The sequence below is a fragment of the Pantherophis guttatus genome, chromosome 9 (assembly GCF_059756535.1).
Source record: "Pantherophis guttatus breed Tessera chromosome 9, ASM5975653v1, whole genome shotgun sequence".
Classification (NCBI taxonomy): Eukaryota; Metazoa; Chordata; class Lepidosauria; order Squamata; family Colubridae; genus Pantherophis; species Pantherophis guttatus.
In genome coordinates this window covers 15,208,496-15,235,383 of record NC_142071.1, presented here as the reverse complement: position 1 = coordinate 15,235,383, position 26,888 = coordinate 15,208,496, and the positions used below count along the sequence as shown (strand labels likewise).

The window sequence follows — 26,888 nt, the reverse complement described above, 5'->3', positions numbered from 1 at the left end:
TCTCCTTATCCTTCTAACAGCTCAGAAGCTGGTAGGCAAGGATATCCACAATGAGCTCGTGACTTATATGGCTATGGGCTAACTTTTGAGTATGAAATCGTTCTTGAGAAACTTCAAGCTCTAAAGGCTCATGATTTAAGAAAGGCCCACCCCCTAAAGAAAACAAGAAGCCTCTATATGACCAGTACAGAACAGACTCCCATTTTCTTTAACATTTATTGATCATGTTTAACTTACTCAGGTATCACAGTTTTTTACATTAAAATATTTCCATGCTATTTCCCCATCCCCATGATTCCCAACCCTCCCCAGATTCAGAGAAAAATAGAATTGACACAACTTCGATGGAATGCATCAAGAGTAAAAAGGGGGAGGAGGCTACTGCACCCAAGTTACAGAGCACACAGAACAAAACAGTACAAAGAAGATCTGCATAGGACAAAGCTCGGGGGGGCCAAAGGGGTGACATGTTGGGATCGACAGTCTTTGCAGCCTTAACCATCACAAACCTTTCCAAGCAACACCCAAGTGGGATCTGGGATATTGTCCTGTAGTTTTGTGATCTGGATCACCAAAATTGGGAGTGCTGGTAGAGGCCACCAGGAATAGGCTGGAAACCAAAACCAAGGTGAAAATGTACCTCGTATTTGCCTCTAGGCTTTGAAAGTCATGCAAGCCCATTCTACAAAAGCATTGGGTTGCCAACCCCATCTGCTGACTAGTGCCAAAGCAATGTTTAGAACTGTGCTCAATGGCTAGTGAACTTCACCTTTGGAAGATGGTTTAAAGAAAAATCCAAGGTTGGAGTAGGGTTCAAACCTAAATACCTTCCAAAGGGTCTCTCGATAACAGACTTTAAAATGGCCCTTTGCATGTTCAGTGTGCCTTCTTACTTTCTGGATCATTAGGGATTGAACAAGAGGACCCCTTGGTCTAAACTTTGAAACAATCCATGCATATTTCAAGCAAAGGCTCCTCAGCTTTGTTCAAACATAAGGGTCTGCTGCAGTTGGAAAACATTGGGCCTTTTTCAGAGTATTTTGAAGACTAATAAAGGAAAAAAAATTAGCTCAGGATTGATATGAGGGGTCCTTGGTGCTCTCTGAGTTGGTTTGTTTTCTTGCAGAGATTTCACGACCCAACTAGGTAATATCAGCAGTGCTGATAACGAGTGATCTTTGTTCTCAAATTATATTCTGGTGGCTTGCCTCTCAGTGTTGGTGGGGTGGTCTTCATTTGGTTGGGCTGTTTACTGTTGGCTCTTTGGCAGTTTCTTGATAACCCAATCAAAAAACTGCCAAAGCACCCACAGTAAACAACCCAACCAAATAATCTCTAAGATCATCTCCAACAACATTGACAGGGCAAACCACTAGAATATAAACCGACAGCAAACCACACTCCTTACTAGCACTGATGATGTTACTTAGTTTGGGTAATGAAATGTCTGCAAGAAAACAACCCAGGTCAGAGAGCACCAAGGACCCCTCATATTTTGAAGACCAATGCTGTACCAAACAAGATACTCGTTAGCTGCAGGCATCCTTACCCTCGCCAACATTGTCCTCTGCCTTGATTACTTTGCAATGAAGTATAGGAAAAAAAGGGAGGAGGAAACTCCCGTTTTGCTGCTGTTTCGTATTTACGTCTACAACTCTGTAAATGTGCAGCCGGGCAATGGGACTGGCCACCTGGAAAGTAGTCCTTAGGCCATGTTTTCACAGAAGAGATAGGAATCATGTACTTTTTCTGGGCAAGCAACAGGATGTGCAAATATTGCAAAATCACTGTTGGGCAATTTCCTAGCCATATAGTAGCTGAAGCCAATGCCACTTTGTGGGCTTGAAATGCTACCAGTAGCCATTGTAACCTGGTGGATGGCTTTCTCTTGCCCACTTGTTTGCAGAATGGCTTAAGAGTGGAGTAACTCCCAAATACCAAAACTCCCAAGTGGACAAGGAATACAACTTTTCTCAATTTTTGATGGGTCTAGCTTTTCCCTCCACAACTAGATGATTTTTCTTATGCCCCAACAGTCCGAAAATGGCATGGCAGCCAGCTCTTCATGACCACATAAAGGAGAAGAAAAAAAAAACCCCTTGCAGGAAAGCAAAGATAATTCTGAAAATATACCATTTCCTCCCAGGTGTATTAAACCACTCAAGATACCAGTGTTTGAAAAGGAGAGTATTTTAAACTCTGTTATAACTTCATCTTAAAACATCAGCAACACTGGCACAAATATGTCACTTATTCTTGGTTTAATTACAGGGCTGACAAGTAAACATCAACACAAGGGAAGGGGGAAAAATCCAGTATTTTTGGGGGGGAGCAAAAGGAGCAAGCTAATGTTTTGCAGTGGAGTCTCGGGGATAGAACTCTGCCAAAGTGCTCTGAGGAATCCTCTTCAGCATCTCCTTGGGGAAAATACGTAGCAACTGCCAGCCAATGTCCAGTGTTTCATAAACAGTGCGGTTTTCATAGGGCCCTGAAACAATAACAGAGAGCAGGGTCACACGCTGAGATCCAAATGAAACAGCAACACTGTCCCCTGTCATCCGAGTCAGCTTGATCTAGTGGTTAAGGCACCAGGCTAGAAACTAGGAGACTGTGAGTTCTAGTCCCACCTTAGACGTGAAAACTGCTTAGATGACTTTGGGCCAATCATTAGGGGACTATGAGTTCTAGTCCCGCCTTAGGCATGGAAGCAGGCTGGGTGACTGGGCCAGCCACTCTCACAGCACAGTCCACCTCACAGGGTTGTTGTTGTTGGGAAAATAGGAGGAGGAAGGAGTATCATATGTGTTTTCTGCTTTAGTGGTAAAAATAATAAAGGCAAGATATAAATAAATAAATATGAAAGACAATCCCTACCCTGAGCAATGAAGTTCCTCTCAAACTTCTGCAGAAATTCAAGGTAGAGAAGATCATCAGAAGTAAGTGCTTCTTCTCCTACTACTGCCTTCATGGCTTGGACATCCTTCCCAATGGCATAGCAGGCATACTAGACAAAAACAAAACAAAACAAAACACTTTGAAGTCTATTAAGAAACATGTCTCCATATTTCAAGCAATATGAGCTTCATAGGAATTTTGAGATTATTTTAGGCATGAAAGGCAATTAGATATACTTATGATTTATTGGGATCCTACCTCTCATTAAAAAAAATGAGAGCTTGGTTTTTTTATTAAAGATTTTTTTCCATAAGTAAACAAAATAAATCTAATAAAGGAAGCTTTTTAATGCAACAAAATGAAGGAATTATGGACCTCTTTTAGTAATTCCACTTACCAGCTGGTTTGATACTTCAGCATGATCCTTTCTGGTCATTCCCTCCCCAATAGCAGATTTCATCAATCGAGACAAAGAAGGAAGTACATTGATGGGTGGGTAAATCTGGAAAAAGAACCAGGTTTTAACAACAGCTCTGAAAATTTGGAAATGTGACTTCCAGGGAAGAAATGATGGACTGAAGGCGGCTCTGTGAAAAGTGAACAGAACGAAGAGATGGCAAATAGACCGGCTCTTTGATAATTCCTTCCTGGACAATCAAACCAGTGACTTCATATATAACAGGCACAAAGCATTTTACAACATGAAATACTAACCTGTCGGTTGTGCAGCTGTCTGTCTACATAGATTTGGCCTTCGGTAATATATCCCGTTAAATCAGGAATAGGATGTGTTATATCTGCAAGAGAAGTTGCATCAAAGCTTTTCAGTTTCTGTGCAAATTACATGACCATTTACTGATCTGTTTCACATACAACCTATTCGATTTTCAAGGTTGACTCAGCCTCAAGGTTGACTCAGCCTTCCATCCTTCTGAGGTGGGTAAAATGAGGACCCAGATTGTTGGGGGCAATATGCTGACTCTGTAAACCACTTAGAGAGGGCTTAAAACATTATGAAGTGGTATATAAGTCTAAGTGCTATCGCTATTTATATCTTAGTGTGTGTTCAATGAACCCAGCCATTATGGTTTATTTATTACTGAGCTCGAATCCAGCCACTCTGACACACTTGCCTAAGCAGAAGGAACAGGAAAGGCGATCCAAATACAAAGATCTATTAATGAAGAATAAATTCTTCTGCTGGGGAAAGCAAGAACCACCAAATGTTGGGAGAAAACCTGTCCCTTGCCTAGGAAAGCTGTGCAAGAAACTCCTAGAGTTACAAAACATAGCTGCCCAGATGCTCATAGCACTAGTATCTGAATTGTGAAATGTTTGCCCACCAGGCTTAATGCATTTAATCTTAGCCTGCAGGGCAAGGTATGTAGCATCAGATGCAGAGGTTGGGAGAAGTTTCAGGACTAAAAATAAGCCTGAAAGAGAATTTACCATCATTGGGCATGGTAAGAATGGGAATCTGGGTAATGGACCCGCTCCTGCCTTCTACTCGTCCAGCTCGTTCATAGATTGTGGCCAAATCTGTGTACATGTAGCCAGGAAAACCACGCCGGCCTGGGACTTCTTCTCTGGCAGCTGAGACCTTTGGGATATGAAGGTAAACAGGTTGGAATAACCAGCAGAAGCAAGAAAAAAAAACACCTTCTGCTCCCAAAGCTACCCTTTTCTGATTTAGCCTTTGATCCTGCACACCAGAGGATCACTATTTTTCATCCCTCTGATCTCTCTGTGAAAATTAAGACTGTTGCCACCTCCTTAACATAAAGATTTTTCTGAACCCAGAGTCTAGCTGATGGGCATGCAACAGGTTTTCGTACCCGCTGAGGATCTGAATACCGCACACTTCTACGAAATGCCCTTTTGAATTCATTCATGCTGTATATGAAAGACAACAATGTCAGAATATTCTGCAGTAATTCTTCTTCTCAAAAAACCATGACCTTCAGATTCTTAGTTAAATTTATGCCTTACAAGCTAGAAAATTCAAACTGGAGAAAATATTTGGCTGTACAGTTCAACAGTTGTCTAATCAATAGACTACCATATTTTTCAGAGTATAAGACACTCCAGACTAGAAGACGCACCTACCTTTTTTGGGGAGGAAAACATGATATACACTACTGTATGGATATGGGAAATAATATGAAATTTTACCAGTTTGGAACTGTTTTTAAGTTTTTTTCTTTGCATAGATTGGTATTGTAATCAGAATCAGTAAGTTATTTAGCACACAATCTGTTAGATGTAAAGCTTTTTTCCCCTCTCTTTATTTTCCTTCAGGTAACATTTTAATTAAGTTAGTGAAATGCTTTTTAAATTCCAGCTAATTGTTGATTCTAGACAGAAATTTTACAACAAAATGACGCAAAGAAGAGAATAAGACTCATAAAACACTCACAATAACTCTGCCTCTGCCTCCCAGCAATTTGCCTTGTAGCAAACAGCCTGCTTTAGTTTCGTTTTCAGCACAGCTTGATTAGCACAAGAAAAAAAAATCTGCCTCCCAGCAATTTGCCTGCTTGCAGGAGGCCCAGGTGGCAATAGGCAATGGCAAATTCCTGCAGTCTGAAACAGCTGAGGGTCAGGAGGCAGATCCAAAAATCAACTGCTTGTGCTAATCAGGCTGTGCTGAAGCTGAAACATGCTGTTTGCAGTTTGCTGCCTGCTGCAAGGAGGTAAATTGCTGAGAGGCAGAGGCCAAAGGGTGAGGGCCAACGGGTGGGCGGGGCTACATTCAGTGTATAAGACGCACCCAAATTTCCCCCTCTTTTAGGGGAGGAAAAAGGGTGTTTTATATTCCGAAAAATATGGTAAATATGTACCTCTCTCAGAGCTTCTGCGTAGGAACTCATATCTGTCAGAATGACCAACACATGCTTTTCACACTGATAAGCCAAGAATTCTGCAGCGGTCAGTGCAAGTCGAGGAGTGATTATCCGTTCAATGCTGGAAAAAATAACATTAAACGAATTATGCCAAAGTGAAGGACTTGCTTTCTGTCTGAAGACTATCTGAACATAATGAGAAGACAAATGCATCCAGTGCCCCAAGGACTTCACTCCTCTTTCAGTCACCAATAGATGCTTAGATGTTCCATGAAGGCCTACACAATTAATATTAAAGGCCCCACTTTTGGTAATATGATTAATTCCAGACAAAATCCAAGAATGAAGATTCCAGTCCACTTACGTTGGATCATTAGCCAAATTCAAGAACAGACACACGTTGTCCATGGACCCGTTTTCTTCAAAGTCAGATTTGAAAAACCGAGCTGTTTCCATGTTCACCTGGAGTAAAGCAAGGAGATGAAGTCGACCCAAACTCAGCTTACAGAAAATATCACTGTATACTTATGGATGCCTACTATGTTCGTAAATTTTGTCCTTTCCCCCGATTTTAATTTTTTTAGCAAAAAGGGAAAAAAAGTGCTGCCAAAAGTTGGCAGCTGTCTCAGAGTAATGGGGACAAGTTACTCTCCCATGGAGGTGCCCATTTTTCTTAGCAATGAAGGAGAAAATAATTTTGCATGCATTTAATTACTTACTCCCATTGCAGCAAATACAATGGCAAAGTTGTCAGCACTGTAGTCCACCACATCTTTGGATTTCTTCACCAAGCCTGCCTGACGACAGATCTGAGCAGCTATCTGGGATAAAAAAATGGCAATGAATGACTTCAGTGTAATAAAGAGTTGATTATTAGGAAGAATGTAGATGATAACGCTATCCAAGTGTCATTTATGAGGGTAACTGCTTTAATACAGGTAGTCCTTGACTTGCGACTATAATTGATATCATTATTCTGTTGAGCCCAAAATGTAGGAGAACATAGGCAGAGACTGAGGATGGAGTCAAGAGAGTAATCAGCCTAGTCATTATGTTCTCACAAGTGATTCAAGTCCAATTACTCTTGAATTCTATTAACTCTTATTTAGTGCCAATTTAGTTTTGACCATTAGTTGACTAGATTCTTGTGAGTAGGCATGAACAATAAATCGGCTAAACTAGAATTTAAAATGTGGTCCTGATTCTTTGTGCCCGACACAGAATGACAGTTGTAAGTCATGTCAGTTAAGGAGGTCATCATGGGACCAACTTGATTTTACAACAACATTTTGTCATTGAGTGAACACCATGGTTGTTAAGCAAGTCCACTGCCTGCAATGGATACCTTTTGCCAGAAGCCAAGTAAAAAAAATCGTGAATTGTGGTCATATGACTGCAGGACCCTGCAAACAGCCATAAATATGAACACAGGACCGCTGGATAACCTGGGCATCATAACTTTGAATGGATGCTAAGCAACTGGTCATAAGTCAAAGACTGCTTATATTTGGTTTGATTACACCTAATATAGAATGAAGAGTAATAGTTCAGGTATGTAGGCATATAAGTGATCTACCTATCCAATCTCTGAATAATGATGTTCTGGGGGAAAAACTGGATTACAAAGCAAGTCACTTCATCAAAAAATTACTAGACTGAGATATACTTCAAGAACAGAGAAAGCCACATCTCTGAAGGTCAGTCTTCATCTCATATCCTTCAAGAATTTCTGCAAAGGGAGATGAGGTGGCTGTAAAAGGATGCTTCCAGTTGTGAACCACATTTTGTGGAGGGGTGTAACATTTACTTGAAGTGCCTCTCCGCATATCCAAGAAGGCATCCTTGGATTTCATACAGCTTTTAAATGAAATATAATGGAGTTAAGCTTTCAGTATGATTTTAGCTTAATGTTTTGATCTATCTTAATGTTTGGATTTATTAAAGAGTTTTATTTTTAAGCTTGTCTTTATACTTGAGCTCCATGAAGGACTTGCTAGAGAGTGGCCTCCAGTTTTTTTCTTCTTCTTTTTGATCTGTCCAAGAATTCAACCATATGGTCATCTCCGAGTGGAGGAAGTGAGATGATTACTCCATAAAATGCTATTCAAACCCCTACCTCATTATGGGGCAATCCAGCAGCAGAGAAAATGGGGATTTTCTGGCCTCTGGCAATACTGTTCATACCATCTATAGCAGAAATGCCAGTCTGAATCATTTCTTCTGGATAGATTCGACACTGAGGATTGATAGGCTGACCTATTTCATTTTAATGGGAAAAATAGTCCGTTTTAGTCTGCATTTTTGAAGAAAGCATGACCAGCATTTCCCACAAAAATATTAAAATCCAACATACCCATGTTACAGTTCAAGCAATTCGTCTAAAGAAGTGGATATTTCTGAAGCATCTATACCAAGGGTGTCAAACACAATTTCATCGGAGAGCGGCATTAGGGTTGTTTGACCTTGGGGGGGACCGGGTGGGCGTGGCCGGGGTGTGGGCTGGGGGCATGCATTGTCTTCAGTGGAGGAAGGTGAGACCAGGGAGACTGTCAAACCCTTGTCCTCCAGAGGAGCCTCACCAGCCCTCTCAGGCCACGCAGAGGACCCCTGGATGGCAGTGCAGGCTGTCCAGAGCCCTAGGCAGCAGAGGGAAAGCGCCCAGCCCAGCCCTCGAACTCCCAGGGCACCAGGGCACCAGGACCCCAAAGCCCAGCTTCCCCGAGGGGGTGCCCGGCTGTGCATACCTCCTCAAGGCTGCTGTTCTCGCTCTCCTTGGCCAAGTTGCTCATGGTGCATGTTTTAGGCCGTGACGGCCTCCTGCAGTCTCTGCCAGCAAAAATGGATCTCAGGGGAGCTCCCTGGGCTCCATTTTCGGCCACGACGGCCTCCTGCAACCCTCTGCCAATGAAAGCAGCGGGGGGAGGGGGGGCGGGGAGCTCCATTTTCACTGGCAGAGGCACTGTGGACCGGTCCTTCGCTGTTTCTGGCCTAAGGACGAGATTTAAGCACCCTGCAGGCCAGATCCTCAGGGCCTTGAGTTTGACACCCCTGATCTATACAAAGAAAGGTCTTGTGTGAGTTACTAACTGCAAGCTCCTTCTTAATTGACAGCCTCTAAAGATGGTGGGGTACTTTCAAAGCTTGAGGCCACACTGCATTTTTATTATTTAAATTACTACACAGTAATGAGCCAATTCTGGTTCCTTGAAGACCTCACCCAAGAAATGTCCAGTTCTCATAATCACTTAAAGCAAGTTAAAAGTTTCAAGGCCTTGAAACTGGATCTTGCTATCAATGGGTTAGAATATCCTTTAGAATATAAGGTCAACCTTTGAAAAGAGACAGTGTAAGAAGTCTGTTGATTTTCTAGCTTGTGTAGGGATGTGCAAATGAGCCAAGATCTAATTTTAATTTGTGATATGATTTGGATTCCACATGTCAATTTTTGAATTGATTTAAACATTTGGATGAATGCATGCAACAACAAATCTTCAAATTAATCTTCAAATCGATCACTTTATTCACTGAATTCTCAAATCTGTTGCAAACCTCAACTGATGTGATGGGATCGCAGCAATTTGATTAGAATGGGTGTTTAATCATATTCCATTTGACTCCATATTTGCAACTAAACGTTCACACAGTTCTGCTTTCCTGAGCTGTTTCTTTTATTATACTAGTCTACTACTACTAAAGAACTGCAAACCCATTTCCTGTGAGACATTTATATTTTTATATTAAACATTTTAAACATACCCATGATATCAAGATAGTCTTCGGCCAAGACTACAGGACCTCTGTCTATAGGTTTTCCTGAGCCATTAAACACACGTCCTACAAAGATCAAAACGAGAGGGAGGGAGGGAGAGAGAGATGCATTATTAACCACAGAAGCTACCATACTGCATACAAAATAAGATACCAGGACAAGTCACATATAAAGTTTTCATCCAATAAACAAAATCTGATACTACCGAGCATATCTTCAGACACCGGGGTTCGAAGGATATCCCCAGTGAATTCACAAGATGTTCTCTTAGCATCGATTCCCGAAGTTCCTTCAAACACCTAGAAAAGGGCAAATATTTTACTTCGTGTTTTTGTTTTAAAAATAGCATTATGCTTGTCCTTTATTTTAGGCTCCAGCTTCAACAGCTCAAAAATAGCTTTATTGTCACAAGACTATTTTGATGGGAAACTAATTCCAAACCCAACAGGAAATAAGATTACGTTAAGCTTTCCTGGAACAAAAATATTGTGAGACCAGAACCTGAATGTACTCCTCTTTCATAAGAAGCCTGGAGGCACACAGTTTCTGAAATATTACAGCTCAGTTTAATAAGCTCAATGTAAAATCTTATGTAAAAAAAATATTGGACCCTAGAAGAGCAGGTAAGAATACAGGCAGTCCTTAACTTACAACAGTTCATTTAGTGACCATTCAAAGTTACAATGGCATTGAAAAAAGTGACATGACTGTTTTTCACACTTACAACCATTGCAGCATCAAAAATCAGATGCTTGGGAACTGGTTCATATTTATGACAGCTGCAGTGTCCTGGATCCCCTTTTGCGACCTTCTGACAAGCAAAACCAATAGGGAAGCCAAATTCGCTTAACAACCTTACTAACTTAACAAATGCAGTGATTCACTTAACACCTGTGGCAACAAAAGTCGTAAAATGGGGCAAACTCACTTAACAATGTTTCACTTAGCAACACAAATTTTGGGCTCAATTGTGGTCATAACTCGAGGACTACCTATAAAAGGGTGTATCCTATTACTTCAGATAACTTATTTTCATTGCAAAATTAGAAATATGACTGGGAAGCAATTTACCTGAACTACAGCTTTGGATCCACTGACTTCTAGGACTTGTCCACTTCTCTTTGTTCCATCAGGGAGTGTCAAATGCACAATCTCTGCATACCTGGGAAACTAAGTAACAATAATGACAATCAACTAGGCCAAGATATTTTTGTTAAGAGCAAGGGAGAACACAAAATTAAAGCACAGAACATGATCTAGGTCATTTCTTCAAATGTAAAGGTTAAATCAGGGTGGATAAAAATTAATGATTTTTTTTAAAAAAATCAAAAAAATCAGATTTTTTTGATTTAAATCGGATTTTTTTGATTTAAATCAGATTTTTTTGATTTTTATCGAATTTATTTTAATAAAAAACTTTTGGGGTAAAAATCTATCGTAAGATAGTTTTCTATTTAAGATACATAAACAATTTAGTTTATTCAGCATGAAATGGAGCTTAGTTATGTAGCATGAGGCTGTATATTCTGCAACACTGGGACTATCGGTGAGTCAACAGTGGGTCAAAGGAGTAGCAGAGATGACAGTTGCTCTTTAAAAATTATGATTTAAATCGAGTTGATTTAAATCAAGCCTAGTTGATTTAAATCTAGCCTTTTACTAGTGATTTAAATCAAATTTAAATCAAATCCACCCTGGGTTAAATTACAACCTGAAAAAACTTAAGGGAACACTGAATTGTTAGACATAATTATAGAGCCAGTGTTTTTTCCCAATACCATTTTTACAAGCATTCAGTATGAAATTCTAACAGCCATAGCAATGGCTTGACAGCCACCTGTCAGTGAAAATTTACTATGGCATTTTATGGATAAGGGATAAAATTATCTAGTTTTCTCATCCCAGAAACTGATGTTCTTAAAATGTGATGGACTGCAAACTCCCAACCAAAATTAGATATGCACTGGATGCTGTTGCTAGTCCAATATCAGATGGAAGATGCAAAAAATAGAAAGGGCAGTCTAACTTTTCATGTTTGAAAATCCACAGTGAAATTGATAATGCTTTTGTATTTGATGTGAATATTCAAAGGCATCTGTAAATAAACCCATCGGTTATTTGTCTATAAATGTTATTTTACTGCATAGGATGGGATGAGATTTGCATGTCTGTATTGAACATGTTGAGAAATGCTGTGTCCACAAGGATGGTGTGGACACAGAGTCCATACATTGATTTGAATGTAATTTTCATTACAATATCAACAATCCCAAATTTACCTTCACTTGATCCAGGATTACGAGCGGTCCATTAACTCCAGATACTGTTTTATATGCTGAAAAGCCAAAATGTAGAAAAGATGTTAAAACACATTCTTAGTCAAAATTTACACAAATGTACTAAGTAATAAGGGAGGCTATGCAACAACATCAAACACATTCTTATGCTTGATAGATCATCTCTGGAAAAGCGATCACAACTAGCTGAGTCATATGCTAGATATGGAGTGCCAATTACAGGTAGTCCTCAACTTATGACTGCAATTGAGCCCAAAATTTATGTTGCTAAGTGAGAAATTTGTTAAATGAGTTTTGTCCCATTTTACAACTTTTCTCGCCACATTTGTTACTGCAGTTCTTAAATTAGTAACATGGTCGTTAAGTGAACCTGGTTTCTCAGTAAACTTTGCTTCTCAGAAGGTCGCAAAAGGGGATCACATGACTCCGGGACACTGCAACTGTCATAAATGTGAGTTAGTTATCAAGCATCCGTATGTAAATCACACGACCATGCGGATGCTGCAACAGTCATAAGTGGGGAAAATTGTCATAAATCATTTTTTTCAGTGCTTTTGTAACTTCGAACGGTCACTCATTTAGTCAACTGTTGTAAATTGAGGACAATCTGTATTGTGAGCTAGCTAAAGTACCCTAAAGATATTTATTATGCCACTGCTTTTTTGCCTCCAGTCTCTGAAAATGTAAAATCATATAAATAGACTATCAACCTGCTATGCAACTCTAAAGTTGCTGACAACTAACTCAAAGGATGTGTGTTATTGTCAAGACTGAGTATATCTAGCCTTCTTTGTTTCACCCTTTGCTACAAAAGTGTTGGGGGCTGGGGGATCACCACAAGTTCAATAGCTGCAGATCCTTAATCTTTAGGACAAACTTTTTGGCACAAGGAAATAAGTCAGAAGCTGCAATCTTCTCAGAGTATGCGAAGGCTCTGTGCCAGAATTTCCTTAAATGAATAGCTGGGAAAGATCATACTCATTTGCACTGGCATCAGTTATCCGCATCTTCTTGAGCACTTGGTAGTGGGAAAGCAATCAGAGGCAGACATTTGACATCCCAGAGTTTCTTACTCTAGGTTAAGGAGATCTGAACTATCCACAGTTGGGCCCACACATGTCTGGAGATGTGTTACTATTTCATTTTGCTTCTTATTCATGACACTTTCAAGGATCAACCGGTTTGAACCAATGTATTCATTTTATATTTCCTAAGAAAATGTGCTATAGACTAGGGATCCCCAACCCCTGGTCCGTGGACTGGCACTGGTCTGCAGCATGCCATAAACTGGTCTGAGCAAACAAGCGAAGCCCCATCCACAGGATACAGCAACACATGAAATCAGGCCTCCCCCTCCCCCTGGTCCACAGAAAAACCTCTCTTCATGGAACTGGTCCCTGGTGCCCCAAAGCTTGGGGGCCACTGCTATAGAGCACTATCTCTGCCACCATCAGTCCCTATAAAGAAGGAGCAGAAAAAAGGAGAATAATTGCACATAAACTGAAATTTGATTCACATATTGCTTTAAATCAGTAATTTTCAAACGGTGGTCTGGGAAGCCTTAGGAGTTTCAGAGACCCCTTTAGGAGTCTATGAAGTCAAATAAATAAACTCTCAATGATTCTGGGGAACTCATACCAAAGAAATTACCGTATTTTTCGGAGTATAAAACGCACATTTTTACCTTCAATAAGGGGGTGAAAATCTGGGTGCGTCTTATAGTCCGAATGTAGCCCCGCTTGCCAGCCCTCACCCTTTGGACATTTTCTGGTAGTTCCAGGCGGCAGGGATCTGGGTCGGGGCACAGCCTGTGGAACAAACCTCTTCAGGATGGTCTGCGGGAGGGGGGGGGAATCTGCTTGGCAGCTTCGGGGAACAAGGTGGCCCCACAGTTCATGGCTGGTCACCCCTCTGGCCGCCCAGCGAGCAGTTCACGGAAGACAATGGTCGTGATGACTTCACTCTCCAGCAATGTGAGGAGCCGCCTCCTCCTAAACCCTCTCTGTGCCCAGGAGCCGAGCCGAGCTGAGCGGGAGTCCCTAAAGTGAAACGTCCCTCCTTTCCAGCCACCGCTGCCTGTTGGCCGGATTCCCCAATGCAATTCCCAAAGCCGCATTTCAGTTCTCCGCTGCAATGTGCAGCGGAGAACTGGGAACTGTTTTGGATTCAGGGAGGGGATTGCAGCGCTGCTGCCTGAAAATTCTTTTCTTCCTGTTGCACATTGCAGAGCCGCGCGCCCTAGTCCTCCTTCTCAGCAGACTCACCTTCTCTTTCCTCCTGGCCAGATCTGCCGCCTGAAACGTGATGCACTTTTTTTGCCTCTGCACACCCTGTGTTTGGAATTGGGAAGGGGATCGCGGGTCTGACACCCAAAAACACTTTCCTTTGGAATCGGGATGGCTGGGCGGCCAGAGGGGTGACCAGCTGCAAACCGTGGGGCCCGCCTTGTTCACCAAAGCCATCAGGCAGATTCCCCCCCAGACCGTCCTGAAGAGGTTTGTTTATCAATCTGTGCTCTGACCCTCCCCCCAGAGCATGCGAGGGGTCTCTTCGGGAGAAAGTGAGTAGTCCCTGCGGATCGCAGGAGCACCCTGATACATTTTCTGGAAAAGAACTTGTCAGTAATCAACACCCTCTTTCCCAGCCAAGTCTCTGAGGCACCTCTTGCTTGCAGGAGGAGGAGGAGGGTGGCATAAAGCAGCGTCACCTTAATTGCTGGTAGGCAGAGGTAGGATTTTTTTCTTGTTTTCCTCCCCAAAAATTAAGGTGCATCTTATACTCCGAAAAATACGGTACAATTAAACCAATAAAAAGTAAACATAAAGGAATTACCGGTAATACTAGATATGAACTCGATCCCTGTACCTTTGCCTGGCTCAATGCTTCTGCCAAAGAAGTTTCTCACACTTATGTCCCTCCTGTAAGAAGAGGGCTATTTTATTGGGTGCCTAGTTCTTTATACCTTACAGTAGACAATCCATTTGTACTTTAGTACTAAAGTGTTATAGAGATAATTCTCAACTTACAACAGTTCATTTAGTGACCTTTTGAAGTTACAATGGGACTGAAAAAGTGATTTATGACCATTTTTCACACTTCTGACCCTTGCAGCATCGCCGATTCATGCGATTTACATTTAATGCTTAATAAGTGGTTCATATTTATGAAGGTTGCAGTGTCCCAGGCTATCAGATAACCTTTTGCGACCTTCTGACAAGCAAAGTCAATGGGGAAGCCAGAGTCACTTAACAACTGTGTTAACAATTTAAGAACTGCAATGATTCACTTAACAAGCCGTGGGCCTGTGCCCTGGAGACACAGCTGACCGTGTAAAGTGGCGTTCCGAAAAGCAGACCCTGCACCAGCGGGAATACGCTAGGAAGAAGAATGATTCACTTAACAAACGTAGCAAGAAAAGTAATAAAATGTGGCAAAACTTACTTAATAAATTTCTCACTTAGCAATATAAATTTTGGGCTCAATTGTGGTTGTAAGTCAAGGACGACCTGTATCTGCTTCTCCTGAATGGGTCCAGAAATTTTTTAAAAATTGGAGGAATCACCATAAAATCCTTGATTCTCAGGAACTCATAATTCTAGAGCATCTCTCTCATTCGCCCTTTAAAGAAAACCACCAGGAAACTAGAAACAATCAGCAAGTTTCATTCATTTATTCACTGGATGATAACCCTTAAATCAGCGGTTCTCAACCTGGGGATCGCGACCCCTTTGGAGGTCGAATGGCCATTTCACAGGGGTCACCAAAGCCCTCTCTCGCCCCCCCCCCACGCCTTCACTCACCCTCACTCTCTGCTCTGTTGGATCGCCGGCCGTTCGCTTACCCCGCCCACTCCCAATCTATTGCTGCCTCCGGAGTCCCAGCTGATGGCTAGAGGGAAACAAACCAGTGGTGGGATTCTGCTGGTTCTAGGTGGTTTGGCCGAACCATTTGTTAAATTGCTGGCTGGCCCCGCCCCTTGCCAATAAATAGTGGGGGTGGGGTGGGGCGAGGGGTGGGCAAGCCAGTAATTTAACAAACGGTTTGGTGTTTTTTTGCAATTTATTGGCCTTGCAGCACACCGAACTGTTTGTTAAATTGCTGGCTCGCCTGCCCCTCGCCTCCCACCCGTGCGGTGTCAGCTTACCCTAGCCCAGGGCTTGGCAATTGTGGCTCTTTTATAACCTGTGGACTTCAACTCCCGCCTAGCCCATTCTGGGGAATTGTGGAGAATTCTGGGAGTTGAAGTCCATAAGTTTTAAAGCTGCCAAGGTGGGAGACATCTGCTGTTACACTGTAGAATCCTTTCAAGCATGAAGATGGCCAAGTATCCTCCTTGAGAGACAACAGTTTTACATCAGGAGGGCTGTTAGAGGGCAGGGATACATTTGGAAATTTTTGCATTTTTGCAGGTGGTGCAATACAATCTGATGTCTGCAATGTAGAGCAAAATCCGGCTTCTTCTCTCCGCTGTAAGTTCGGCATCAGGATTCCACCTTGGTATATTTGCAGCACAAGGCAGCCCTCCTCTCCTGCCGCTTGGGACTCGGACCGGTAAACAGTGTCTGGTTTGGGGATCAGCCGGATTTTGCTCTCCATTGCTCTTTCAGCCCCCTGCAAGCTCTCGTCTCTCGAGGAGCGCTCCCTGAAGTGGTGCGGGAAACTTTGGTTGGGCTTCTTGAGAGATGAGAGCTTGCAGGGGGCCGAGAGAGCAATGGAGAGCAAAATCCAGCTGCTCCCCAAACCAGACGCTATTTACCGCTCCGAGTCAGCAGGAAACGAGGGCTGCCTTGCGCCGCAAATATACCAAGGCGGAATCCTGATGCTGCACTTAGAGCAGACAGAAGAAGCTGGATTTTGCTCTCCACTGCAGACACCAGATCAGCCCCCTGCAAGAGAATGAGAGAGAGAGAGTGGGGGAGAGAGAGGGAAAGAGAAAGGGGGGGAAGAGAGAAAGAGAATGAGAGAAAGAGGGGGAGAGAGCGAGAGAAAGAGTGGGGGAGAGAGAGAAGGGGGAGAGAGAAAGAGAATGAGAAAAAAGGGGGGGAGAGAGAGAAAGAGTGGGGGAGAGAGAGAAGGGGGAGAGAAAGAATGAGAGTGGGGGAGAGACAGAACGAGAGAGAGAGAGTGGGAGAGAGAGAGAGAGAAAGAGGGGGGAAAGAAAGAGAGAATGAGAGAGAGTGGGGGAGAGAGGGAGAAAGAGGGGGGAGAGAAAGAGAGAATGAGAGAGAGGGGAGAGAGAGAGAAAGAGGGGGGAGAGTGCCTGAAGGACCCTATCCCGTCACTGGGAGTCCAGGTGCTTCAGCAAGTGGTGCACTGGATTCGTATTAGTGGTCTGAGAAATTTAAAATTATGAACTTGGTGGTCCCTGAGGTCCAAAAGGTTGGGGACCCCTGCTCTGGAGGATTTAAGTAGCTTAACTGTGCTTGCTTGTCAATACCAGAATTACAGAGTTGGAAGGGACCTTTGGAGATTTCTAGTCCAGAGATCTCCAACCTTGGCAACTTTCTTTGCCTGGGCCTGATGCTTCCTGAGAGGCAGGGGCTCTCTCTGAATGGGACCCCCTCCCCAAAAGGCTGGCCCCAAAGCCCTAGCTCAGAGGTCTTCAAACTTGGCAGCTTTAAGACTTGTGGACTTCAACTCCCAGAATTCTCTAGCCAGCATAGCTGGCTGGGGAATTCTGGGAGTTGAAGTCTGCCAGGCTTAAAGTTGCCAAGGTTGGAGATCTCTGGACTAGAAGATAAATGATGGCATAAATGATGACTGGTCAAAAGTGCGAGGACCTGTCAAAAATTACTTTTTTCAGCCCTCTGGATAGTCCCTATGTGCATATGGACTACTCAGGGGGCTGAAAAAGTTATTTTGACCGGTCCTCGCACTTTTGACCAGTCCTTGAACTTACGACTGTCCTCACATTTCACGTTTTGCGCCCTATCTTGCGCATTGACACAGTTGTTAAGAATGCCACAATGGGCATAAATGTGAGGATGGTCATAAGTGTGAGGACCGGTCAAAAGTGCGAGGACCTGTCAGAAATCACTTTTTTCAGCCCTCTGGGTAGTCCTTTTGTGCACAAGGACTACTCAGAGGGCTGAAAAAGTTATTTTTGACTGGTCCTCGCACTTTTGACCAGTCCTTGAACTTACGACTGTCCTCACATTTTATGTTTTGCGCCCTATCTTGTCACCATGGTGAAGAGAAGTAGTGGTGAAATGATTGACATGGTTGTTAAGAATGCCACAATGGGCATAAATGTGAGGATGGTCATAAGTGTGAGGACCAGTCAAAAGTGTGAGGATCTGTCAGAAATGACTTTTTTCAGCCCTCTGAGTAGTCCCTATACACATAGCCATGGCCACCCGGTCATATGACCAGCTAGCCACGCCCACCCAGTCACATGACCTCCAAGCCACGCCCACAAATAAGCCATGCCCACAGAACCGATAGTAAAAAATTTTAGAACCCACCCCTGGTTGGAGGTCACCACAACATGAGGAACTGTATTAATGGGTCGTGGCATTAGGAAGGTTAAGAACCACTGCCTTAGATTTTTCACCTGTTGACTAGAGTAGTGGAAGTGGGTTTTAGGAATTCTCTGTCCACTTTAGCTTCTCTATGAGAAGCTTCTGAAGATTAAAATGTGCATGGCTTAATTTCTTGCAGGTTAGGTTACCATAATGTATAAGGCATGAGGTTGTCTTCTAATATTTGTCTGCTCAGAAATAGTATGACCAGGTTCTTACACCAAGTTTTATCAAACAAGTCAGTTAGATGAGCATATATAACATGCCATACCTTAAATAAGGGTTTTAAAATGAAAAGGGATGATTTCATAGCAAATCGAAGCCATGGTTTGCTTATAATGCCACAAGAACCTGGATCCATCCATCATGCTACATTTCAAGAATTACCTCCACCAATCATACATTTTGACTTAATACATACCCTCTCATTTTGTAAATAAATAAAACTCTGTGAAGCACTGTGACCTGTTCCCATTGTCAAGATGGCTATAAGAAATTCAACTATCTCTGTGATATGAAAAAAAGTTCATATGGGCTCACAGATGCAGCTAAAAGGTGCAGGAATTATTTTACAACAATCTATTCAGCAAGGAAGTTTGAGACATTGTATAATGAATAAGGGATGGGGGAGGAGGTGAAAAAGAACATGCACAAAGATGTAAGGATCCTTTATCATCCTTCCGAGCAAAAGCTTCAATTTAATCCCACATGACTGTAAAAAGAGAAGCACTTCAAAGAGCACAAGGGTTTTATCAGGCTCACAAGATGAAAGAGTAATCATTAATCACCATCCCCCCAATTAAGGAAAAGATGAACAAACCAGATTATTTCTAGAACAGAATAACTGAGTAAGAAGCTGCATCCAATCCATAATTATCTAGAAATAAACCTCACTAGATAATAGCGATACTTAAAATATGCCAAAGGGATTGTCATGTGAAGGTCACACCTAAGCACAAATCTTCATGGAATCCAACAAGACTCAGATCCAATTAAAGATTTGGTAGACAAGAGATTAGCCATTTGGTCAATGATTTTCACAGATTTAGTAGCTACGTTATAAGCCTGCTTTAGTTGCTCCTACTGTTGTTATTGCTATTTACAAATTGGATGAGGGACACAATAAATCTGTTCCTTAGTCACCCCACTTTGTCTTTGTGACAATTTAAACCAAGGTGGCCTCCAGACGTTTTGCTCAAAAATTCCCTTCAGCATGGTCATTAGATGCTACAGGTAGTCTCGATGTACAACCGTTCATTTTGTGACTGTTTAACGTTACAAAGGCACTGAAAAAAGTATTTATGACCATTTTTCACATGACCATTGCAGCATCCCCAGGCTCACCTGATCAAAATTCAGATGCTTGGCAACTGATTCATATTTATGCTGGTTGCAGTGTCCTAGGGTCATGTGATCATCTTTGCAACCTTCTGACAATGAAAATCAGTGGGGAAGCCAGATTCATTTAAGAACTGTGTTACTAACTTAAATAGCTACAGTGATTCACTTAACAACTGTGGCCACAAAGGTCATAAAATGAGGCAAAACTAACTCAGCAAATGTCTTACTTAGCAACAGAAATTTTGGGCTCACTTCTCATCTCGGGAAAGGTAAACCCAGATTCTTATTTATCCAAAATGTCTCATCAGGTCATCTACCCCATAGCATTATTTTGTTGGCTTCACATAATACATTGTATTTGGTGGTTGGCTTAATATAATGTGTGAATCCCGTCATAATTTTAATGGTACAGTTTGCATCTAGATTAAAACATTTTACATAAGTAAAATTTATCATTGTTTATTTGTGCTAGGGATTATCATGAGGATGTCTCAAACTTAACTGGAAGAACAGCTATATGAAACTATTTATAGCAAATATGATAGTATGCTACCTGTGTTGTGTCAACACAGTAATATTTACATGCCTGGTGGATTTGTAACAAAGTTTTTGGTGTATAATAAAGACGTTTTTACAATATCACCAATTATGTTGATAATACTTGGGTTTTAAATCAAAACAATGTTAAAGTGTACATCTTTAAAAAAAAAAAACCAATTGTTTTAAAATAAACTCTAACCTTAAATGTTTTAACATTGTACATATTCTTCTGCTGCTCAAAAGATGTGTGTGGTAAAACAGATATTTACAGTGTGTGTGTATGTGTGTGTGTGTTTCGTAGCAACTGGAGAGCAATCAAGATTTTTTCCTTCCTTCTCTACCACATTTGGGTGTTAGCTATATCCTTAACAGCTATTGCACAACTGCAAAATATTTCTACTAAAATCTTGCCGAAGTGCAAATCCCAGTCTCTTAAAGATCCCTCAAAAGGTAACATCTAGGACCATGATGGCGAACCTGTGGCACGCGGAGCCATATTGCCTGGCACACACAGTGGTGCCCGGTCCTCTTCCGGATTTCTGGTGAACGCATGTGCACCGGCCAGCTAGTCTTCTGGTTACTGGTGAGCATGCGATGATCAGCAGGACTTCACACAGGTGGCCGTGCCAGAAACCAGAAGATCAGCTGCCCAGCTGATCGTCCCACACGCATGGTCGCCAGTAACCAGAAGACTAGGTGGCTGATGTGCATGCGTGAACCTGAAACCAGAAGTTTATTTCCCGGTATACGCATGCCCACTGGGCAGCTTCTCTTAGCACGCATGTGCACCGGCCATGCAATTGACAGCCACTTCCTGGGATCCACATTGGAGGCCGTTTGTGCCGGCAAACCAGCGCTGGGGGGGGGGGGGGGGCGAGAAAGAGGGGAATGCTCTTTGCAGAGGCGGAGGCTCCTCCTCTTGCCAGCTTTGTTGTTGATTTCGGGGTTTGCCTTGGGGGGGGAGAGAAAGGTCCTGGTTGGGAGCAAATCCTCTTTGCAGATGCAGCAGCAGTTCCTCCTCCTCCTCCCGCTGCCAGCCTCGCTGTAAATCTCAGGGTTTGCCTTACTGTGGGGGAAGAAGGGAGGGGCAGGAGAAAGGTGCTTGTGGGAGAGACGTCTGTGGTGCCAGTGACTGCAGCCACACTCCGGAAAAACCCCGTTGGAGCGCGGATTAGCCGTGTTCAAGGTGGTGGCCAGAGCAAGAGAAGCAGGATGCCAGACGCTCAGCTCTGCAGACACACAGAGCTGGGGCATGGGGCTTCCCTACATAAGTTTGCCAGCGCCACTGCCTTTTTGCTGGCACAAACGGCCTTCTGCCGCTGGCTCTTTGCTGGCAAAGTTATGTAGGCAAGCCCTGCGCCCCGCCAGCACAGACCATGCTGGAAATTGCCTGACCGGCTCCAACGGGGCTTCTCCAGAGTGTGGCTAGAGTCACTGACACCACGGACCTCCCCCCCCCCCGGTAAGGCAAACCCCAAGTTTTATGGTGAGGCTGGCAGGGGGAGGAGGAGCCGCCGTTGCCTCTGCAAAGAGGATTCTCCCCCCAACCAGGACTTTCTCTCCCTCCCCCCCCGCAAAGCAAACTCCAAGTTGCCTGCTCCTTCCTCTCTGCCTCCCGCCCGCCCACAGCCCCATACCAAAGTTTGAGAAGGGGAAAGTTTGTGTACTGTGCTCGGGGCACAAAAGCAAGCCGCCGCTGTTGCCAGCATCATGGCGAGCAGGCCAGCTGGGTCGGAGGAGGCCGCCTGACCAGCTCCCTATTCCTCCGGCAGCTTGCTTCTTCCCCAGAGAAGGGATGGCGGCGTACAGCAGAAGTGCTCTCGGCCCCAACCAGGTGGTGGCTTGCTTGGGCTCCTCCCTACTGGGAGCCGCAGGCTGCAGGGGGAAGGGCAAGAGCGACCAGCCGGCTCAGGTACATGCGGCAGCATTTGCTGGCTGGGTGGCTGGCTGCCCCATCCGCTGCTCCTTCTCTGGTGTTGGCTCGGCTGGCGGTGCAGCAGCAGGTGTGACGGGGGTCGGATGATGGGCCCAACCACAGGCAGCGCAGTGGTGGGGGTCAGGTGGGAGGGAACGGTGGCTCCCAGCAGAAAGGAGCCCAGGCAAGCTGCACGTTCAGAGCTTCCCCGGCAGCGCACTTGGCCCTGCCATCTTGGCAACCCCATGCGCTGGCCAGGGAACGGCTGTCTCGCCATGGAACGGGCCAGTACTTAGTTGTCCTCCATTAAGAACATGGAGGAGGGGAATGTTTGGGGATGCGCATGCGCAGTGGGGCACATGCGCAGGGGGATCATTGTGCGCATGCACAAATGGGGGCGCGCATTGCATTATGGGTGTCGGCACATGGGAGCGCTCGCACGCTCAGACTTTTGGCACACAATGCCAAAAAGGTTCGCCATCACTGATCTAGAATGCTGTTTGAAAGCAGGCTTGTTTTATTAACTTTGTAACAGTAAATTTACCAATAATTTTCAGATAATATTTACAACATAAGCACAGTCTTACATATGTTATCCTAGATAATATATTTCTTGCAACTGCAGAAATAATATACAAATCTAAGAACTGTGGGCACGAACACCCAATTTTACCCCTAACCTCCCCAAATAAAGTGTTTGAAGTTAGTTAAAATGTGGCTTTCCAGGCCAATTCTGTACAACTACAATATAAATCTTATGATTAACTCCTGAACATTTTGTCTTCTTTTCCCACTTCTTTGGGGAGAAGGGTTTATTTCCTGTCGCTCTCCAAACAATCAATTTCCTTCCTGTGTGTTTGCACATACAAAAATCCAAATATTTGGTTTCCAGTCTACAATAAGAACGCTGCGCTTCTAAGAAAGCAATCACCAGCCACAAAAGATCAAGTCAGAATCCATGTGGCTAATATCAACCAATGCTTCCAAATTTGGCTAACATGGCTGGCAAACACACTGAAGTTCTTTCAGCAAAGGGAGTTGCAGGCACATCAGATGAGCCTCAAGTATCCAACTCCAGGCTTAGTTTTTTATTTATATCCTAGTTTGCAGTACTATCTGAGAAAGGAAGTGGATTACCTCCTGCTGGAATGAATTTCCTCCACATCCAACATCTGCATCTGTCTCCTCAATTTCCAGAAATATCTCGTTCTCTCATTCTGTTGAAGATGAAGAACCATATCTAAAAGCTGTACCCCTTAACTAAAGATATCTGGATGCCTGTGGCACCAAGGATTGGCCAAAGGCAACATTTTTTGGCTGATATGTACATTTTAAATCTCAAGGGCATGGCATTTTCTGTCACGGGAAAGTCTTACATATTCTTAAAAACAAATGCAACCGTGAGTGAGGATAGCCACAAATAATGCATTTACTAGAAAGCAAAGTCTTGAGGTTATTCATTGCTGCCCTCTAAGTCCCCTTTTCTCCACCACCTTAGCTTAACTCTTCCTTCCTACGTGGGCAGTCTTGCAACCGAAGCACAGGGCTAAGTCCTGTACTCTAGAAATATAAAAATGCTTGGAATGCACTTTTGGAAGTAAACAATTCTGGGGCTAAAATGTGTGCCTTTGCAGCACAGCCAATATGGTTTGTGAGCTCCTTGAAGACTGGAAAGATTTATTTTTCTTTTAGCAAAATTAAAATAGGAGCTGGGAAGAAGTATTAGATACATTTGACACCTTGAGTTATTTATAAAAAAAATAAAAATATGCATAAATACAAGATACATCTCTGAGCACAGGGAAATAATACTATTACTGGTATACTGTAGATTCAGGATCATGGAGGTGCTGAAAAGACAGAATGGGAGAATATACAAGCCTCTATTCAACTAAGGAATTATCTCTAATGTAATTTTAGTATAACATTTCACAGCTTCCTCAGCAACATCTTCTCTGGAGATGCAAAGAGAGAAAAGAGATACTACTAAGAAAAAGAGAAACCTTGCTTTCCATCTAAATAATTAGATTTCTTTACCCTTGCCTGGAAATTACCTCTATATAGGTAAAGGTATCTTCATAAAGCAAACTAAATCTGGTTCTAAAAAACATTTCTCTGTTGCTGGAATTCCATTCTTGTATCTATATGGGATCCATGAAGCTATTTTTCACTGCCGCAACACAGGATATCCCCATTCTGGGAGTTCCACAATTGTAAAACTTTATTTGCTGTCACACTGCCTTTGATTTTCAGCAACAAGATCAGCATCAGGAACATCCCTGTTCTGATCTGAATAGTAACCAACCTTAATTTCGCAGTGAATAACTGAGCCTATTTCACTTTACATCTGATTTAATTGTGTACAGTAAACTTGCACACTACCTTATGCAAGGAGGACCATTATAGCTGAGTGGCAAGTTGCCAAATAACCAGCAAGCTCAACAATGTGAAGTGGTCAGCCTCTACATTTCCTCTCCCTTACCTGATCTATAGGCAACCAAGGCAATTCCAGATCAGGCTGAAATGAATAAAACCAACTGTCTCATGCAACAATGTTGGAACTCTTCCTAAATTAACTCATTTCTATCTTTCCTTCATTTCACCTGGCAACAATAAACCTACAATGAGTGGAGGTGGCGCAGTGGTTAGGGTGCAGTACTGCAGCTACTTCAGCTGACTGCTACTTCAGCAGATCAGCGGATCAAATCTCACCGGCTCAAGACTGACTCAGCCTTCCATCCTTCTGAGGTGGGTAAAATGAGGACTCAGATTGTTAGGGGGCAATATGCTATTTAGTATACTGTCTTTGGTGTAAGCCACCCAGAGTCCTCGGAGAGTGGGAAAGAAAGAAAGAAAGAAAGAAAGAAAGAAAGAAAGAAAGAAAGAAAGAAAGAAAGAAAGAAAGAAAGAAAGAAAGAAAGAAAGAAAGAAAGAAAGAAAGAAAGTAAGAAAGAAAGAAAGAAAGAAAGAAAGAAAGAAAGAAAGAAAGAAAGAAAGAAAGAAAGAAAGAAAGAAAGAAAGAAAGAAAGAAAGAAAGAAAGAAAGAAAGAAAGAAAGAAAGAAAGAAAGAAAGAAAGAAAGAAAGAAAGAAAGAAAGAAAAGACACCCTAAAAGACCAGAAAGTGTGTCTCATCCCTAGAGCATTTCACACACTGGGATGTGAGAGTGAAACCTCTGAGAGTGCCAGAGCCATCTTGCTTCCACTGACTGCTTTCACGCAAGCCTGCAGTGTGTCACATGATCTTGAGGCTTAGCCAGAATCTATTAGTCAGAAGGTTTCACAATCTCTCACTCTCATTTCTTGTTTTAATAGCAAACAAGGATGGTTCTGTTTGAACCTTTAAGAAAGAGAGAGATAGAGAAAAGAAAAGGAAAAAAAAAACCAGGCAGGGAAAGAGTATCAGCTTCAAGGGGCAGCAGTAGTATAAGAATGGCAAAGACCATCCGTCAGTGGTGGAATGAGAGCATTCTAGTGGTTTCTTTCATGCACAAATCATCCCGCAGGAATAAGCTGACCAAGGAAAGAGAAGGCAGTCCATATTAAAAAATGGGGGAGAAAGACGTGAAGGGGATAAGAAAAACTGATAAAATCATGTGAGTTATTGCATCAGATTAAAACCAAGGAAATTACAGAAGAGGAATTATTTACTGAAGCATATCTACTGTTAAGAGAATGGGCATGGAGTGCCACAAAGAAGCTTATCTGATCCTGCAGGTTGCAATATAGCCCCCTTTGGGCCTCCCCACTCCCAAAATTATCTCTTCACCTTGGGATTTATTTTATTTTATGGCAATCTACCCTACCCTTGGACATTCAGTTCTAGCTAAGGGAGGTTTACTTGAAAATAAGCCATCCTGGATTTCACTGGCCTTACTTGGAAGGAAGGGCTTCCAGCAGAAACTGGCACTGCAGTGCTCTTTGTGTGTGCAAGGAGGCCTAGCCCGGAGTGCCCCGTGGGTCTGATGCCAACCTAGGGAGCATTCAAGGAAGAGATGCTCAACATCCTTGGAGAGAAATCTGAAAGGTCACACAGAGGCTCTTCCTGCAGAATGACGGGCAAGCAGGGAAAAGGAGGCAGAAGCTGGGCCTGGCTGTGGGTTCAAGGTCTGGTCTTCCCTGCAGGGCTTTGGGGCATGGAAACCTCTGGAAGAAAGGCTTGCGTTCCCTTCCCAGGAAAATGCACAGAGCAGGAGGAAGGGGCACCCTTTTTGATGCCAGGATGAGATCTGAAAAAGGAGGGGCTGCATCCCAGCCCGCACCCAAGAAGAGCTCCTGCATCGCCCTCTCTCCCGCCCCCCAGCATCATCACAACGCACGGACAAAATCGCCCATCATCCCCAGCCAACATGGGATTTGCAATCCAATAGAGGGCTCCGAAATTGGACCTGCTGCACCCAGGCGGATCCTCTCCTCTTGCCCAATGAACAAATCTTAGGTTTCCTCCTTTCGGGAGAGAAGAAGCCGAGCCTATCCGAGGGATCCCGGGCGGAGGTGACCCAAATTGCGCCCCCTCCCCCGTCTTTTTCCAGCTCCATCAAGAGCTAAAAGGAGAAGCTCTCTTGGAACTAAGGCGCTGCCGGGCCCCCATACTCACTGAGGCGGGGTTGAGAGATGTAATCGCGGGTGACGGCGGCCGCCTGATCCCGCGTCGCGCCTCCGCCGCTCAACTCCGAGACGGCGCCGTTCACCATCCCTCGCATAGCCCGCATCGCCGCCATCTTATCCCGTCTGGACTGCCGCGTGACTGCGCAGGCGCTGATATAAGC

At 43.4% G+C, this 26,888-nt stretch overlaps 1 protein-coding gene across 1 annotated transcript; it reads right to left on the bottom strand.

Moving 5' to 3' along the window:
- Positions 1-202: 202 nt before the first annotated feature.
- ATP6V1B2 (ATPase H+ transporting V1 subunit B2) lies at positions 203-26,888 on the bottom strand. Its single transcript, XM_034436904.2, has 14 exons — positions 26,717-26,888; positions 11,787-11,842; positions 10,579-10,677; positions 9,713-9,806; positions 9,495-9,572; positions 7,855-7,994; positions 6,458-6,559; positions 6,103-6,200; positions 5,736-5,859; positions 4,345-4,495; positions 3,610-3,692; positions 3,293-3,397; positions 2,875-3,004; positions 203-2,488 (listed from the first exon to the last, which is right to left on the bottom strand). The coding sequence occupies exons 1-14, from the start codon at positions 26,838-26,840 to the stop codon at positions 2,346-2,348; spliced, it is 1,527 nt and encodes a 508-aa protein (XP_034292795.1). The 5' UTR covers positions 26,841-26,888; the 3' UTR covers positions 203-2,345.

Excerpts from the sequence above, each read along its gene's own strand:
- ATP6V1B2 (XM_034436904.2), bottom strand. The coding sequence starts at position 26,840 with ATGGCGGCGATGCGGGCTATGCGAGGGATGGTGAACGGCGCCGTCTCG. Across the intron at positions 5,860-6,102 it reads AATTTGGCTAATGATCCAAC|CATTGAACGGATAATCACTC; the intron begins GTAAGTGGACTG and ends TATTTTTTCCAG. Across the intron at positions 2,489-2,874 it reads GAGGAACTTCATTGCTCAGG|GGCCCTATGAAAACCGCACT; the intron begins GTAGGGATTGTC and ends TTATTGTTTCAG.